At 49.8% G+C, this 15,510-nt stretch overlaps 1 protein-coding gene across 5 annotated transcripts in view; it reads right to left on the bottom strand.

Annotated features, from left to right (window-relative positions):
* The window catches only part of IKBKB (inhibitor of nuclear factor kappa B kinase subunit beta), a 47,061-nt gene that overhangs the window by 7,371 nt on the left and 24,180 nt on the right, over positions 1-15,510 (bottom strand). For 3 of the 5 annotated variants that reach the window (XM_053578322.1, XM_053578323.1, XM_053578325.1), the window contains exons 6-16: positions 14,253-14,341; positions 12,941-13,030; positions 10,653-10,777; positions 6,872-6,979; positions 5,581-5,710; positions 5,091-5,285; positions 4,882-4,996; positions 2,891-3,014; positions 2,184-2,335; positions 1,945-2,045; positions 821-930 (exon numbers count right to left, since the gene is read on the bottom strand). In XM_053578322.1, coding sequence (XP_053434297.1) covers positions 821-930; positions 1,945-2,045; positions 2,184-2,335; positions 2,891-3,014; positions 4,882-4,996; positions 5,091-5,285; positions 5,581-5,710; positions 6,872-6,979; positions 10,653-10,777; positions 12,941-13,030; positions 14,253-14,341 — 1,339 coding nt within the window. The remainder of the gene's footprint in view (positions 1-820; positions 931-1,944; positions 2,046-2,183; positions 2,336-2,890; positions 3,015-4,881; positions 4,997-5,090; positions 5,286-5,580; positions 5,711-6,871; positions 6,980-10,652; positions 10,778-12,940; positions 13,031-14,252; positions 14,342-15,510) is intronic. The other 2 variants (XM_053578324.1, XM_053578326.1) reach the window with 1 other exon arrangement.

Consider the following 15,510-nt stretch of genomic DNA (forward strand, 5'->3'; position numbering starts at 1 on the left):
CCTCAGCTTCCCAGGGTGCTAGGATTACAGGTGTGAGCCACCATGCCTGGCGAGACTGATTTCTGACAATGTTTTATATCTACAGTAAGCAGATGATTCGCTTCATTATCAAAATTCAAGTGACGGAAAATCTTAACGAAAGGAGACTTCACTATGTCCTTGCAAATTCCACCTCCCCTGGCATCTATATAAGGATTCCAGGTTCGGTCACTGGCCCTGAGCCCAGAGAACTGGGCTTTGCAGGCCCAAAGCCAGACACAAACTCCTAGCCCTGTCCCCCTGAACACAAAGGAGACCAGCTGACATTCTGAAATGAAGAAAAACTACAGAATAAAGGGTTAAATAATTAGAGAAAATACAGAATCCCATTTCTGACACTCAGATTTCTCGCCCTACGAGTCTTAGTGAAGGCACCAGGGACCGCTGTGGAGCTCACGGTGATGTGTCCTCAGCCGGGTGGCGCCTGCCTGGTCCCCTCCTGTCCCCATGCCAGGGGCTGCGGGTGACTTCCTCCAGGTGTGCAGATGCCTTATACCCTCTGCAGCTGGCGCCAAATGCTTGACGGAGACTGGATGTAGCTTCCAGGGCCGCACTGCTCTGAAGCCTCCCCCAGCTGCTTCCCTGTGCTCTGACCGCACTGGCAAAGGCCACGTGCATCTCGCAGCCTCTGTAGATGATGAGCTGCTTCCCAAATGTGGGTCCTGAACTGATCCTCATAGCTCACTGAGGTCAGTTTTCCTCGCCACTGCACAGATCTAGAAACCCAGGCTGGTCCTAAGACATGCGTCTGGCTTGGGGTGCTGGTCCCAGTGGTACTCACAGGTCATCCAGCGTGCCCCCCGGCTTCCGGCCCATGGGGCTGCGCTGCAGGTCCACGATGTCGGTCTGCAGCGCCATCATCCGCTCCACCAGCTGCTTCACGTCGTCCTCCTGGTGGAAAAGCCGCCCTCAGGTCAGTGAGGCAGCGAGCGGGTCCCAAAAAGCAAGGTGTGCTGGGCCCCAGGGGGCCTCCACAGCCACTGAGAGCTCTCAGATGGCTGCCAGAGGGGTGTGCATGGAGTCACAATGTCTGGGTCTGGATCCTGTGTTTACCACTTTCTAGCTGTGTAGCTCTTGAGCAAGTTAATTAACCCCTAAGCTAGTTTCCTTTTCTGTAAATAGGCTTCTACTAGGGCTGTCTGAGCAGTTAAATTACATGCAAAATGTACAGCTTCTGGCACAGTGCCCAGCACACAGGAATGCCCACTTCACATTCTCCTTTCCTCTCTTACTTTATCCCAATGCCATGTCATACAGGAGGCCCAGACCCCGTGCCATCGACTATGGGTCCCAAGATGTGGATGTTAATTTGGTATTGTCTACAACACACGTACCTTTAAGCATGCATACACCCATCAACACTGATTTATAAGAACAGACATTAAGACACAGAGGTAAAAAGCCTTACCCAAATGCACAGGGGACAATAGAGAAAAAGCCCAGAAAAAAAGAAGCCTTCAAGCCCAAGGTCTTTGATCTGTACAACACTGGGTCACACTTACTTGACGTTTTTCAATGGCAAATTCTCTGCACCATCCTTGGAGTTTCTGCTAGGTCTACTGTTTCCTATGGTTTTAGTATCCCAACAAAATTAGGCAAAAACGTTTGATGTGATGGAATGTTGATCATTCATCTGATGCCCTTCCTAAGAGGAAGAGGCCTATATGCCAGGCTTTCCCCATGGGCATTTAACATTCTGCCTCTTGCTTAAATCTGGAGGCCTCTGTCCATCTCAGCAGCTCGAGTCCAGCCACAGAAGGGCCCTTTTACTGGCTGCTCTATTAGCCTCTTTCTTGAAAGTCTAGTCCAGCTCAAAACATGGCAAGGTAAACTTTATTTCTGACGTGTATGATTGACCCAGTGTTTGATGAGAGGGAAAAATGGTAGCTGGAAACCTCTCCCCACCTCCCCAGTAAGTGCAAAAATCCCAAGTGAGTCTCCTACTCGCCCACAGAGCTCCACAGCCTGCTCCATTTCCCTCCAGGCCAGCAGCAGTTTATCTGAGGCTGAAAAAAAAAAAGGGGGTAAAAAATTGAAAAACAAAACAACACACCACCAAACCAAAGCAGAAATAAGTAACTCAACTATACGAGGCCAAAGGAAGAAAACCATGTCTTTGAGCTTGCTGCAAAGAGTACACTCACTGATCCCAAACTCGGTCTGCTCACTGTACTTCTCCAGGTCAATCTGGATGCTGGTTTTAAAGAAATCCAGCTTGGCCTTGAGCTGCTGCGACATGGAGGCCATGGAGTTCTTCATCTTGGACAGGCAGCTATTGTTCCGGAGCAGATTCATCCTGCGAGGACCACAGCATACAGAGCCTTGGAGCATCTTGGGGACCCAAATACCATTTCCTGTACAACAAACCCCCTCAACCGCCAAGGGAGATCCCTGCCATGCTGATAATTACTGTAGCAGCAGCCACTTAAAACCAATGGACAGTTTCCAAGCCTTAGCTATGCGTGGGGTTCTGCACCAGAACTGAAATTAGGCAAAGTACTATGCCACATGCAGGGCCAAGAAGCTAAACTGGGCACAAATGGGGAACGATTGTAAGTGCCCAGAATAACAATCGGGGCAGCTCTGCTAACCTAAATTGTACCTGGCTCCTCCAGGATCCCAGTTCTGCCCGCAGCTTGGCCAGCCGGCCTCAGCCTGTTCTCCTCTCCCTGTGCTAAAGGGCCCCTCAGTCCAGCCCACCCAAACTTTTCCACCCAAACTTTTCCAAACCAGTGTCTCCCTTTTGTCTCCCATAACAGTAGCTTCTGGGTCCCCGCCTCTGCCACTTCCCTGTGGCCAAAGCCACCAGGTAATTTAAAATGCATTAAGTCAGGAATGCCTGGCACGGTACATGGCAGCCCGCTGTCCCTGCTGCAGCCGGTTGCAGTCCTCCCTCAGGGCCTGGATGCTGTGCCAGACCTGGCCCCACACCTTCCTCAGCTGGAAGAAAGGGAGATTCCTCTTGGGCTCTTGAACTGGAAACAGAAACACAAGCAACTATCAGAGAATAACTGTGCTGCAGTTAGCCACATCCTCCCTAGTAATGCCACTTTCACATTTTAAAATATTATATAACTAAGATACTGTTATATAACTTTTGGGGATATTATGCCTGGTTAGTATCATCTTTTATTTTTTATATCCCATTATTGCATAAGTAGTACCAGCTGGCCAATAAACAGCTACTGATTTTGATTTGAAGAAATACTTTATCAATTATTTGGACACATATTCACATGTACTCCGGCCCATATAGTTAAAAACTCTTATGTTCACAACATATAAAGTTGTACGAAGTTTTATAAAAAATCAGACTCAAATAGCCGGGTGTTGTGGCAGGTACCTGTACTCCCAGCTACTTGGGAGGCTAAGGCAAAAGCATCGCTTGAACCCAAGAGTTTGAGGTTGCTGTGAGCTGTGACACCACTGCACTCTACAGAGGACGACATAGTGAGACTCTTGTCTCAAAAAAATCAGACTCAAACAACAGTACTGGAGATGATTAAATCAGCAAGAAACCTGGAGATCTCCAAGCCCCTGGCCCTTCCATCTGTTCACTCTTTAAGTGTGGATGTGCGCAGGGGGGCAACAGATAGAAGCGGGAGATGCATTAAAACATCGCTCAGACACTGGAATGTCCACCGCAGAGTGGAATATCAGACAGCCATTAAGAGCAAGGCAGCGGCATACATACCACAAGGAGAAAATTCTCCAGAACACACCGTTAAGTGAAGGAGGCAGGCACCAGACAGTACATGCCACCGTTTGCTGGAGGGAAAAATAGTCCTGGAAGGATACCCAAAAATACGGTATCTGTGGTTTCCCGAGAAGAGAAAGGCACTGCCTAGGAACTGGGGAGACAGTGGCTTATTGGTCACTGTGTATTCAGTTTTTTCTATCTTTCAATTTTTTCTTTTTTGGTTATCACGTATGTGTATTGTTAAAATATAAATAAGTTCTGCAGAAGAATGGGTTCAGTACAAAACAAAGAAAAACATATAAATGAGGCCATGTATGGTGGTTCAGGTCTATAATCCCAGCACTCTGGGAGCTCAGGGCAGGAGGATCGCTCGAGGCCAGGAGTTTGAGACCAGCACGGGCAACATAGTGAGACCCCAATTCTATAAGAAAAAAATTTTAGGGCGGTGCCTGTGGCTCGGTCGGTAGGGCGCCGGCCCCATATACCAAGGGTGGCGGGTTCAAGCCCGGTCCCGGCCAAACTGCAACCAAAAAATAGCCAGGCGTTGTGGCGGGCGCCTGTAGTCCCAGCTGCTCGGGAGGCTGAGGCAAGAGAATCGCTGAAGCCCAGGAGTTGGAGGTTGCTGTGAGCTGTGTGAGGCCATGGCACTCTACCGAGGGCCATAAAGTGAGACTCTGTCTCTACAAAAAAAAAAAAAAAAAAAAGAAAAAAATTTTAAATTAGCCAGGTGTAGTAAACACCTATAGTCTCAGCTATTGGAGAGGCTGAAGCAGGATCGCTTGAACCCGGGAATTTGACATTGCTGTGAGCTAGGATGACCCCCACTGTACTCTAGCCTGGGCGACAGAGTGAGACCTTATCTCCAAAAAAAAAAAAAAAAATTATATATATTGAAACTTCAAAATAAATAAAATAAATAAAATCTCTTGTGGGCAGTATTCTCTGTATTTATGACACTGAAATGAACCCACGATTTCCTCTGCCATTTTTCCCTGGGCTGTGCCCTGAATTTCTTGTGGACAGGAGGCTGCTCTGAGGACCAGGTGGGCCAAGCCTTGATGGGCTCCTTCCTGGCCTACGTCTCCCCCTCCTGCCTTGTCCCAGGCATCACGATGGACTTTTTAAAGAAATAATGTTCTTACGGATACAGCTGACACTCTCAGGCTGGGGCCGTGGGGAGATCTGAGTCTCATAGGTGACTTTACTGTTGTCAAAGAGAAACACAAGATCCATGTCCAACGTGCGGCCCTCATTTAACTGCAAAGGGACAAAACCAAAACAAATCTTACGGATTCAATGCTCTCCTAACAAGAGCTGAAACCTGCAGGTGTGACTGGTTTCCAGGGCTCACCTTGCTGTCTGAGATGCACTGCGTGGCCGGCTTGTCCGGGATCAGCACCAGACCCGCTTCCTGCAGCAGCTCCTGGTCCTCCTCTGGGATCCCCGTGTCCTGCTCGATTCTGGCCTTTAAGCTCTGCAGACTCTCATCTTCTGTCACTGGGTAGGTGTGAATGGTGCCCGTGACCATGTTCAAGATATGAACCAACTGCAACGTAACACAGGTGCTACTCGGAAAAAACAGCCTTTTTAAAGAGACACCCGTCTGTCCGCCCAGACCCTCTGCTTCTCCTGCCATTCCCAGCCATGGAGGAAGGGGGCCCTGTGCCACATTTTGGATGTTCTTGTCTTTCGTATTCCTGTTTGTCCACAGCCATGACCGTACTTCTGTAGCAAGACCTGCCAGGAGCCTCAACTCCCTCACTAGGGTGCCGCCCTGAACCTGCTCTGCTTTCTCAGAAGAGCCTCACTGTTGACTCAGGGCTAACGTGGCTCCCACTCACCTTCAGGTTTAAGATGTCATCCAGGGCCTTGAAGCAGCCGTTGGGCCCGTACGTGGGGTCTGTGCCCCGCTGTCGGGGTTGCCACATCAGCATCAGCTGCAGCCACTTCTCCAGCCGCTGTGCCAGGAGGCTGCGGAGAGGAGCAGAGTGCAGGAGGGGTCACCTGTGGCCGACCCTGGCTGCCTCCGTGTGCGTCTCACCACTGCACACTGACAGTGGCCAGCAAACAATTATTGAAAATGAAAATGGATTAACCAGAGCATAAAAGCATAAACATCTCCAACCAGTTCAGTTCTCCCAGTGCTTGGCCCCTCTCCCCTGACCTGCTGAAACAGCCTCCCTGTCACATTTCCCCACCTGTGGGGCAGCAGACCCATTTCCAATACTGTGGGTAAGACTGACCTGTGAAGCTTTCAAATGCACTCTGTAGGTGCGTCCTACCTCCAGGTGGCCCGCACACGTGACCTAGACCCCACGGAGTTAAAGGGGGCATGAATAACATGGGGCAGACCCCACGCTGCCGGATGGGTCGGTACCCCCAAAGCTGTTGCTGGGTCACATGACAAAGTCCCAAAGCCACCCCCAGGCCCCTCTGTGCCCCCTCAAGCCCTCAGGAGCCAACACAGCTGCCTGCTGCCTCCCACCCTGCTCGCCCAGTCTTTTTCCTTCCTTCACCTGTCCACATCCTTCCCACACACCCCTCCAGACACTTCCACAAATTTCAAGCTCATCTCAGGTCACTCCACACAGCTCTAGTCCACATGATCTTTCCTCTCCACGCTCTGAATGGGCCCAATAATCACTGTCTGTGCGACTGGGTCACACGACACTGCCCTGAGCTTGCTTTTGTGCTGTCACCCACTTTTGATGCCACCGATGGTTGGGCTCTGAGACCAGCTATAGTGCCATTCCAAGTCCAGGACTCACGGGGTGACAAGGACACAGTACCGAGCATGTGAGGAGAGCAAAGAGAAATGGAGCAGAATTCCTGATCCTTAAAAGGCTGACTGTCAGACAGGAGACAGACCCTCTGCGGAACCAGACACAGTACAAGGAGGAGGCTACTGAGGGTAACAGAGGTACAAACTGTGATGTGAGCTGAGAGGTGACGGGAATCCAAGACAAGGAAAGCATGGGAAGCCACTCTGATTTTCAGATTGAGAAGGACTCTGCCAAGTCCTTAGATCCAGGACAATATCCTGATAACCTATTTAAAAGTTATCAGGTATCACCTGAGACTGATTTCTAAAAAAAGAAGAAATGTGCAAGAGAGGGAAGCCGCTGCGCCTACCTGTTAAGGTTGTTGGGGTAGGGCAGGGAGCTTGAAAACTTCACTGCTCCGTTTAAGTCTTCGCTGACGACAATGTCCATCTCGCTCTTCTGCCGGACCTTCGAGTGCCTGCACACACGCAACCCCGTTACACGCTGTCGTGCGTCATTTGACTGTGGGGACACATTCTGACTGGTGGCTCTGTCGTTGTGAGAACATCTCAGTGTGCCCTTCTACAAACCTGGACGGCGCAGCCTTTGACACACCGGGGCTGTGTGGTGCAGCCCCTTCCTCCCAGGACACAACTGTGCAGTGCGTGACTGTACTGGATGCTGGAGTCACCTGTGCCACGATGCTAAGTATCTGTGCGTCTAAGCGTAGAATGTCGACGCTGTGCGGTCATGTACCCTCACCTCTATAGCCACTTCACATTTGTACTGTCACTCTGCATCTGCACAGCAGACTTACATCCCCAAGCTTTTGGAATACAGGTCAGTTCATTTGTATTGTGACAGAACAGTGTCTCGGGGAGTTTAAGAATGGCCAGCGCAGCCTGAGGAGCTTCTGAAGAGCAGCCTGTACGCAGCCACTGGCCGCCTTGTGCCCAGCGTCCGGTAGACAGCGCTCAAGCCTCCTCATCTCACTCTTGTCTTTCCCCTTTCTTTTTCTCTCCCTTTTCATTTCATCTAATATAAACTCTCATATTTTAATAGAGGATAAAATCAGGACTTAGAGACCAAGACCACTGTATGCCCTTGACATTGACATGAAACGTGCATGAGTGCCTTGACCTGGGTGCTTCACTCTGAGTGGACGCGGCTAAGATATATATATATATATATATATATATATATATACACATTTTTTTTTTTTTCTCTTTTCAGTTTTTGGCCGGGGCTGAGTTTGAAACCGCCACCTCCGGTATATGGGGGCCCGTGCCCTACCCCTCTGAGCCACAGGCACCACTGGCTAAGAGCTATTTTTAAGGATAGCTTTCGCAATTCTCTAGCTGTTAGGGAGCATTAGGGCATCTGAAGTAGTATTTGAAGGAAAAAATATTTAAACCCAAGTGGCTTCAAATGTTCTTGGTAACAATGATAACACCTTGAGTAATGCTTCATAGATAACCGCGTGGCTGACACAGAGCATTCGCTTATCACCATGACTGACCTATGTGGTTGACACTGTTAGGCCCCAGTCAGTGGTAAAGAAATGAAGATCAGATGATGTGACCAAAGCCACACAACTAAAGCGTGTCAGAATCCCCCTCAACTCCAAGTCCGCTATGTTTTCTACTCCATCTGAATGTCCAAATACATCCTTTCCCAAAACACCTGGGAAATTCAGCTAAAAAACAAAAATGCTTCAGTTCCAAACAATTCTCACTGGCAAGCAGTGAACTGGCCCGTCCAGAACATGTGGAAAACCTAGACGGGCTGGTGTGTGGCAGGGCTGGGGGTCTCCAAGACGTTCTAATTACATCGGAGTGGGACATTCTCTACCAGGAAACTTAGTCTGTTCATGGGAAATACAAAAGCACACAAAATAAAATGCTTATGATTAGGCTAGTCTTAAAGTGTATTTCCAAGCCCAAATCGCATTTTTCCTGAAAGCACTATTTATTGACCTGCCATCTGAGATGAGACAGTGAAGTTTTTAAGGGGCTGCCCAAGGTGTTAAAAAGCAGATGAGTTGCACGTCAGTCTACAGAGCAGCTTCTTTATCAGGTTTCAGAGATGTCTACTTAAGAGGTGGCCACCAGCCTCCCAGTGCTGACCAGGGAAGCTCTGGAAGGTGCTGGCCCTCAAGGACTACATTCAAAAAGCACTTGTTCCTCCAGTTCTAATGGGTTTTAACTCACCTTGTTATAAATAATGGGAAAGGTCAAAGGGCAAACTAAAGAAATGCAGCAACTCCTTAATTAGTTAGAACATCACTGGAGACGTACAGAGACTTAAAGCTATTTTTATGATGGTTATATTCTGAAGTGTGACTATAAATTTATGAGCTAATTCCTTAACACCCCAGAACCTACGGAGCTGGAGGAGCAAAGCCAGTTGGAAAGTCACCAGAAAGTCACCGGAGGAGGCCGTACTGATACGTCACCAGACCCTGCAGGAAGCGTACTCTTCTGGAATCTATTCCAAAGGGCGCACTTTATTCTTATGAATAAATATTGTGGTGAAAATAGTTGTCTTACTTCCAGAAAGGCAATGAGGATGACAACAGCGCTGGCAATGGTGTGGGGAGATGGCAGCACTCCACGTTCTGGTACATGAACTTGGGCAGCCTTCTGGTGAGCAGCTACAAACATGTACCAGAAACCTTTAAAGCGCGCACACTTGGCCAGGCGCCTGTAATCCTAGCACTCTGGGAAACACAGGTGGGATGACTGCTTGAGGCCAGGAGTTCAAGACCAGCCTGGGCAAGAATGACATGCCGTCTCTCCAAAAATAAAAATAAAAAGTTAGCCAGACGTGATGACACACACCTGTAGTCCCAGGTACTTGGGAAATGAGGCATGAGGCTTGCTTGAGCCCAGGAGTTTGAAGTTGCACTGAGCTATAATGACACCAGTGCATTCTAGGCTGGGGAACAGAAGGGATAGCCTATCTCAAAACAAAACAAAACGTCCCCCAAACAAAATAAAAAAATCTGCACACTTTTGATGTGTTAATCCCATTTCTAGGAATTCTGCCTCAGGGAATACCTGGATGTACAAGGACTTCCCAACAAGGATGCTATCTGTCGGGTTATTAAATGGACTATAGTATAGTCACTCTCTGGAACAACAAACATTACAAACAATACGGGGAAATAATTCATTTTCAAGATTAAGTCTGAGCGGTTAAGTCACACAAGACTACGCACAGCAACTTATTTTGATTTTAAAGTGTAAATAGAATACACAGGTGGGGAAGAGCCGGGAGAAACGCAAATGCGTTCCCAGCTGTGTGATTACAGTTAAGTCCTGGCTCTTTATCGTTTCCATATTTTCTAAAACAAAATTAACAAGTGGCTTCTCAAAGAGCTATCTTGAATGAGACCTGACTCATTTAGAAAACGCTAATTTTTAAACTACGCATTTCAGTGATGAGTAACTTCCCCCCAAAACTTCATTTCTTTTACCTGATATATAAAAATTGTAATATTTCATCATGTATGACACAGTGTTTGAAATGTGTGCATCATGGAACGGAACGGCTAAGGCAAGCTGATGACCACAGGCACATGCCACGTTCTGCAGTGGTGCTTAACTTCTACGATAAATACCTCATGATCCATGCATTATTTATATAATCAGTAAAAAAAATAAAAGTTAAAGAATGGTGAATAATCTTTAAAACCCTAATTTTATCCTTTGATTAAAAATATTTTTGTAATTAGGTTCACATTTTAACCTCCTACCTTATGCTTTTATTTTTCTTTTTTTGAGACAGAGTCTCATTTTGTCACCCTCGGTAGAGTGCTGTAGCGTCACAGCTCACTGCGGCGTCAAACTCTTGGGTTCAAGCAATTCTCTTGCCTCAGCTTCCCAAGTAGCTGGGACTAATAGGCACTCGCCACCACACCCAGCTAGTTTTTCTATTTTTGGTAGAGATAGGGTCCTGCTCTTGCTCAGGCTGTTCTCTAACTCCTGAGCTCAAGCAATCCACCCATCTCAGCCTCCCAGAGTGCTGGGATTACAGGCATGAACCACCGCAGGCCCAGCGTGGGAACATCACTAAAGCAGGCGAGGAGAGGAACAGACACTGGCTCAAAGGCACCCCCCCCACCTGCCCACCCACCCTGCTCCACTCACCATTGCACAGGCTGCCAGTTGGGGAGGAAGGGCCGGAAGCCCGTGATGCACTCAAAGGCCAGGGTGCCGAAACTCCAGTAGTCAACGGTCACCGTGTACTTCTGCTGCTCCAGCAGCTCTGGGGCCTGTAGTGAGACGGGGTGGGAGGGACACACCTGAGCTGCTCTGTCTTCCGAGGGGCCGTGGCAGGAGGGGATGATAAGCTCGTCTGCTCGCACCCCACCCCCACCTTTCCTGGTTCCATCCGGGGGCACTGGTATGTCTGCTCAAAGGTGAGGCACAGCTGGGATATGCCTAAGATGGCCCTGTGCCCCTCACTCCCTCTGAGCACTGAAGAAGGGCCAAGGAGTAAGGGTGTGCAGTGTGCCCGCCCTTCACTGATCACTTGCCCTTCAATGCAGGGCAAGCTGCGGGTGCTGTGCTGAGAAAGGGAGACGCCACCAGGCCGTGTGCACCAAATGCATCACACGCACATTAAATGCTGACCCAATCTCTGGAACTGAGTAACATGTAGTCACATAAAGGGTGGGGCATTTAGAATCAGGCAGGAAAAAGCCAGCTACATGGCTGCTGCCCCTGCAGAGAGCCCAAGGGACCAAGGGAGGGATGCAGAACAGATGGGATCAGACTGGGCTCAGAGGAAGGCTCCTCACATTGGCAGGTGGGAGACACTCCAGAAAGGACCATGGCGAGCAGAAGCCTGGGGACGGGGCTGTGCACTGTCTGGGTGGAAAAGTGACTCTTACAAGCCAAGACCAGGAGTCCAAAACAAGAGAAATTAGAGCATGGTCGGGTCAATCTTATGTGTGCACAGGTGTTTCTGCTCATGCAAGTGGACAACCTGACTCATAGTCCTGGCTGGAAGATAAGCCCCTCATCTAACTGCCACCAGGCTGACGGGATCCCAGAGGCCACTCGGCAAGACCCACATAACTACACATCAGAGGGACATGGGTGCCTGAGCCATAGGACCTACGTGTCACCACCCTGAAGCCACTATTAGCAGAGCAGATGATAAACTAGCAGTAGATGATAAACTCGACCCTGCTAAGCAGGACAGGCAGGAAATACAAATATACCCAGAAGAACTTCAGATCACTTCTTTTCCCTTTTTATTTAAGAAACTTACCAGAAATTTCAGCTCATCCAGCCCACTCTTTTTTTGTTTTTACAAACCGAAGACTCCTTTATTCAATCAAAATGTAACTGACTGCTGTTACCCAGGAAGCAGTCTAGGACAGGCCCTACTGAGCTGACAGCCCTTCTGGAATCTGAGCATCCTCTGTCCTCACTGCCACCCAGAGCAACAGCCCCCGATGCCTCGCCCACTACTCTGCCCTGATGGGTGCAATTCATTCTCCATGCTGTGCAAACCTGCTCCTCCTCCAACTCTAAACCCTTCACTGTCTCGCCAGATGTTTTAAGGTAAAGTCTAAAATGTTTAGCCCAGCCAAAAAGGCCTTCACAAGCTGTTCCCTATTTTACTCCCTGGCTTGAACTTGAGACACTCTTCCTGCATAGTGAGGTTCCGGCCACATTGAGAGTTTTCCCACTTTCCATCCGTTTGCCCAGAATTTCCCCCTGCTCTGCTCTCTCCTTCCCCTACCTCCAGCCCCCTCTCCTCCTTCTCCTCATCCATCTGATCTCAGCCTCAGCCAGGACCTCCCAGTTCATATTCTCCACCCTCAGCACTTTCCCTTTGTAGCTCTCTCAGCAGGTGGAACTTGCTGGTTATCTGTGTGAGCATCACGGCCATGCCTGACTTCCTGACTCTGGTCTTCTGCCTCACTGTGCCACCAGCTCTGAGCACAGCACCTGGACACTGACTGCACCCACCCAGCATTCTTCAGTGAACTAGAGACTCAGACGGACCCATCGTGCAGACCAGTAACATAAAGAAAGATTAGGGACATCTAGGCTCTGATTCCTCCTCAAGGGCCCGGAGATGCCCCAGAGCAACTGTGGCCATCATGGATCAGCATGAATCTAGCTAAAATCCTTTATTTTTAGATAAAATACTGAAGCATGGAGAGGTTGTAGGCTTCGTGTAACGGCACACTAGCAGAGCCCTCTGGACATCAGATAAGACAGCTATGTCCTTCCACAGGGCACCTGCTGGGAACAGCTGATTGGAATGGATTATGGGGCTGATCTCATGCAGGGATTTCTGCGCACTTAAGAAACATCCAGACAGCTGGTGAGACTTGGGCGCTAAAGGCAAGGAGGGGAGCCCCACAGCGAGGCCAACAAAGAGCAGCTGATACAAACACGTAAGCCCCGTTTCTTACCAGGTATTGCAGGGTCCCCACAAAGGAAGTGCAGAGACTGCCCTGATCGAGCTCCTTGGCATATCCCAGGTCAATAATTTTGTGTATTAACTGAAAAAAAAAAAGGGAAGAGGACAAATCTGAGAATTATAAGCACTGTCCTTCTACAAGGGCTTTGAGCATTTGCCATTAGAGCAGAGATATTCCTGAATTCCCAGGCTAAATTCCTAAGAGCCACCAAACACACAGGAGAGGGCCTTGGATGTGGGGGAATTAGGGGAACAGGAAACACCTGCTGTGAAGATTCCCACTGTGTTCCTCATGCTGCCACCAACCCCAGGGAGGCCGAAATTAACAGAGCAGGCACCAGCTCTCAAGACTGTTAAACCTGGACTACACACACAAAAGGCCAAGCCAGCCTCCTTCTAGTAAGTGGCTTCAGTTCTCAAGTCGTAGACGCCCTGGCAGGGATGAGTGTGAGCTGGAACAAAGGTGAGCACTGTGGCAGTCATGGCCAGGCCTCAGGTGTTGAAGGAAGTAGCATCAGAAGGGATTAGGGGACCCAGGAGCTGAACAAACAAAGTGGTGAAAGGATGCAGCAGCAAGCCCCACGGGGAGGTCCCCATCACGCCCAAGCAGGGTGGCCACAAGAGGGTCACCACGAGCTCTTGGGGACCTGCAGGCAGGCCCAGGCCCAGCGGGCGGGCGCCAGCTCCAAAAGCTTCTTCCCAGGCAACCCAGCCCGAGTGCCAGGGGCTGCCATTCAGCATCCGCAGGTGAGGGTCCCAAAACACAGACAACAAAAGCCCATTTTCAAGAAGTGCTAGTCTCCAAGGTTGGGGGTAGAGGTAGGAAGACAGACGTTATTTTCCTTATCCAATTCCAGCAACTTGTGCAATGTGACCCATTCCAACTGGCCTCAATATGCAAGTGACAACTGTTTGCTGAATTCTGTTCCAACCAAAAAGCATTCCCAGAGCCTGAAAGCATCACTCTAGGAAATGCAGACACGGACACCCCCACCAAGTAGCCCTGGCTCCACCAGAGCAGCTCCGTGGGGAGCCCCCAGGGTGTCCGGCCCCGGCTCCACCAGAGCAGCTCCGTGGGGAGCCCCCAGGGTGTCCGGCCCCTGCTCCACCAGAGCAGCTCTGTGGGGAGCCCCCAGTGTGTCCAGCCCCTGCTCCACCAGAGCAGCTCCGTGGGGAGCCCCCAGGGTGTCCAGCCCCGGCTCCACCAGAGCAGCTCCGTGGGGAGCCCCCAGGGTGTCCAGCCCCGGCTCCACCAGAGCAGCTCCGTGGGGAGCCCCCAGGGTGTCCAGCCCCGGCTCACTCACTCTTTGCTCTCCTTGCTGCAGAACGATGTTCTCTGGCTTAAGGTCCCGATGGATGATTCTGTTTTCATGAAGGTATCTAAGCGCAGAGGCTGAAGGCATAGAAAGGGGAGTGAATTTTTTATTTTTGAGACAAGAGTCTCACTATGTCGCCCTGGGTAAGAGTGCTGTGGCGTCACAGCTCACAGCAACCTCAAACTCCCAGGCTTAAGTGATTCTCTTGCCTCAGCCTCCCAGTAGCTGGGACTACAGGTGCCTGCCACAATGACCGGCTGTTTTTGTTGCAGTTGTCATTGTTGCTTAGCTGGCCCGGGCTGGGTTCAAACCCACCAGCCTTGGTATATGTGGCTGATGCTGTAACTACTGTGCTATGGGCGTTGAGCCCAGAGAATGAATTTTTATTAAACTTAAAAAAGGCTTCTCATTTCAGAATCTCCTATGCAGTAAAATACAAATACCATGTGACCATAAACGTCCGGTGACTTCAGTGTACAAACTTATAGTGCAGGGAAGGGGCCCTGGGAAGACACTCCCCCAAGTGGGGCTGAGGGGCTTTCCTATATAAGCAGAACTTCAACTACTACCAGAATCTGGCTTATTTGTGCAAGAAATTCTCAGCCCTGTGGGAAGAGGTCACTGATTGCAGGCCAGAATGGTGGTTCTGAAAATGCATTGTCAGGAACAGCAGCAACCACTCTTGTCAGACATGCAAAACTTTTGGGCCCCATCCCAGACCCACTGAATTAGAAACTTTGAAGGTGACCCCACTGGCAGCATTAACAAACTCCTGGGTGACGCTGATGCCAATAAAGTTTGAGGAGGGGACTTTCTTTAGGTCTAGTGGCTCAAAATTCCACCACGTGGGAAGGAAGACAGGCACTCTGAGGAGAGAGTACTACGGCCATAGGCTCCTGCATCCTGTGCGGTCAGAAGTGGCTTTGAGAAGTGAGCAGGCACAAGATAAAGAGCCCCCCTACCCAACTTCCACAGCTCAGCATGTGTTTACTGCAGGCGAGGTTCTCCTGCAGGCTCCGTGGGGGGTGTGACTTCAGGGATAGGATCCCCAGCAACAAAGAGCAGGGGCCCAAGGTGGGAAAGCAGCATCTCTGGCTGTGAAGCCCCTGCCTCCCATGGTTCTTGCCAGAAAAGGAAATGTGAGGACATCACACAAGGAGGGCCGTGGCACAGGGCAGCGAGAGATCCCATCTGCGCTCCGACCTCACGTTCACTCACAAGAGAGATTTAGTGACTTTAACAGAAG

This window comes from Nycticebus coucang, chromosome 24, assembly GCF_027406575.1.
Source record: "Nycticebus coucang isolate mNycCou1 chromosome 24, mNycCou1.pri, whole genome shotgun sequence".
NCBI lineage: Eukaryota > Metazoa > Chordata > Mammalia > Primates > Lorisidae > Nycticebus > Nycticebus coucang.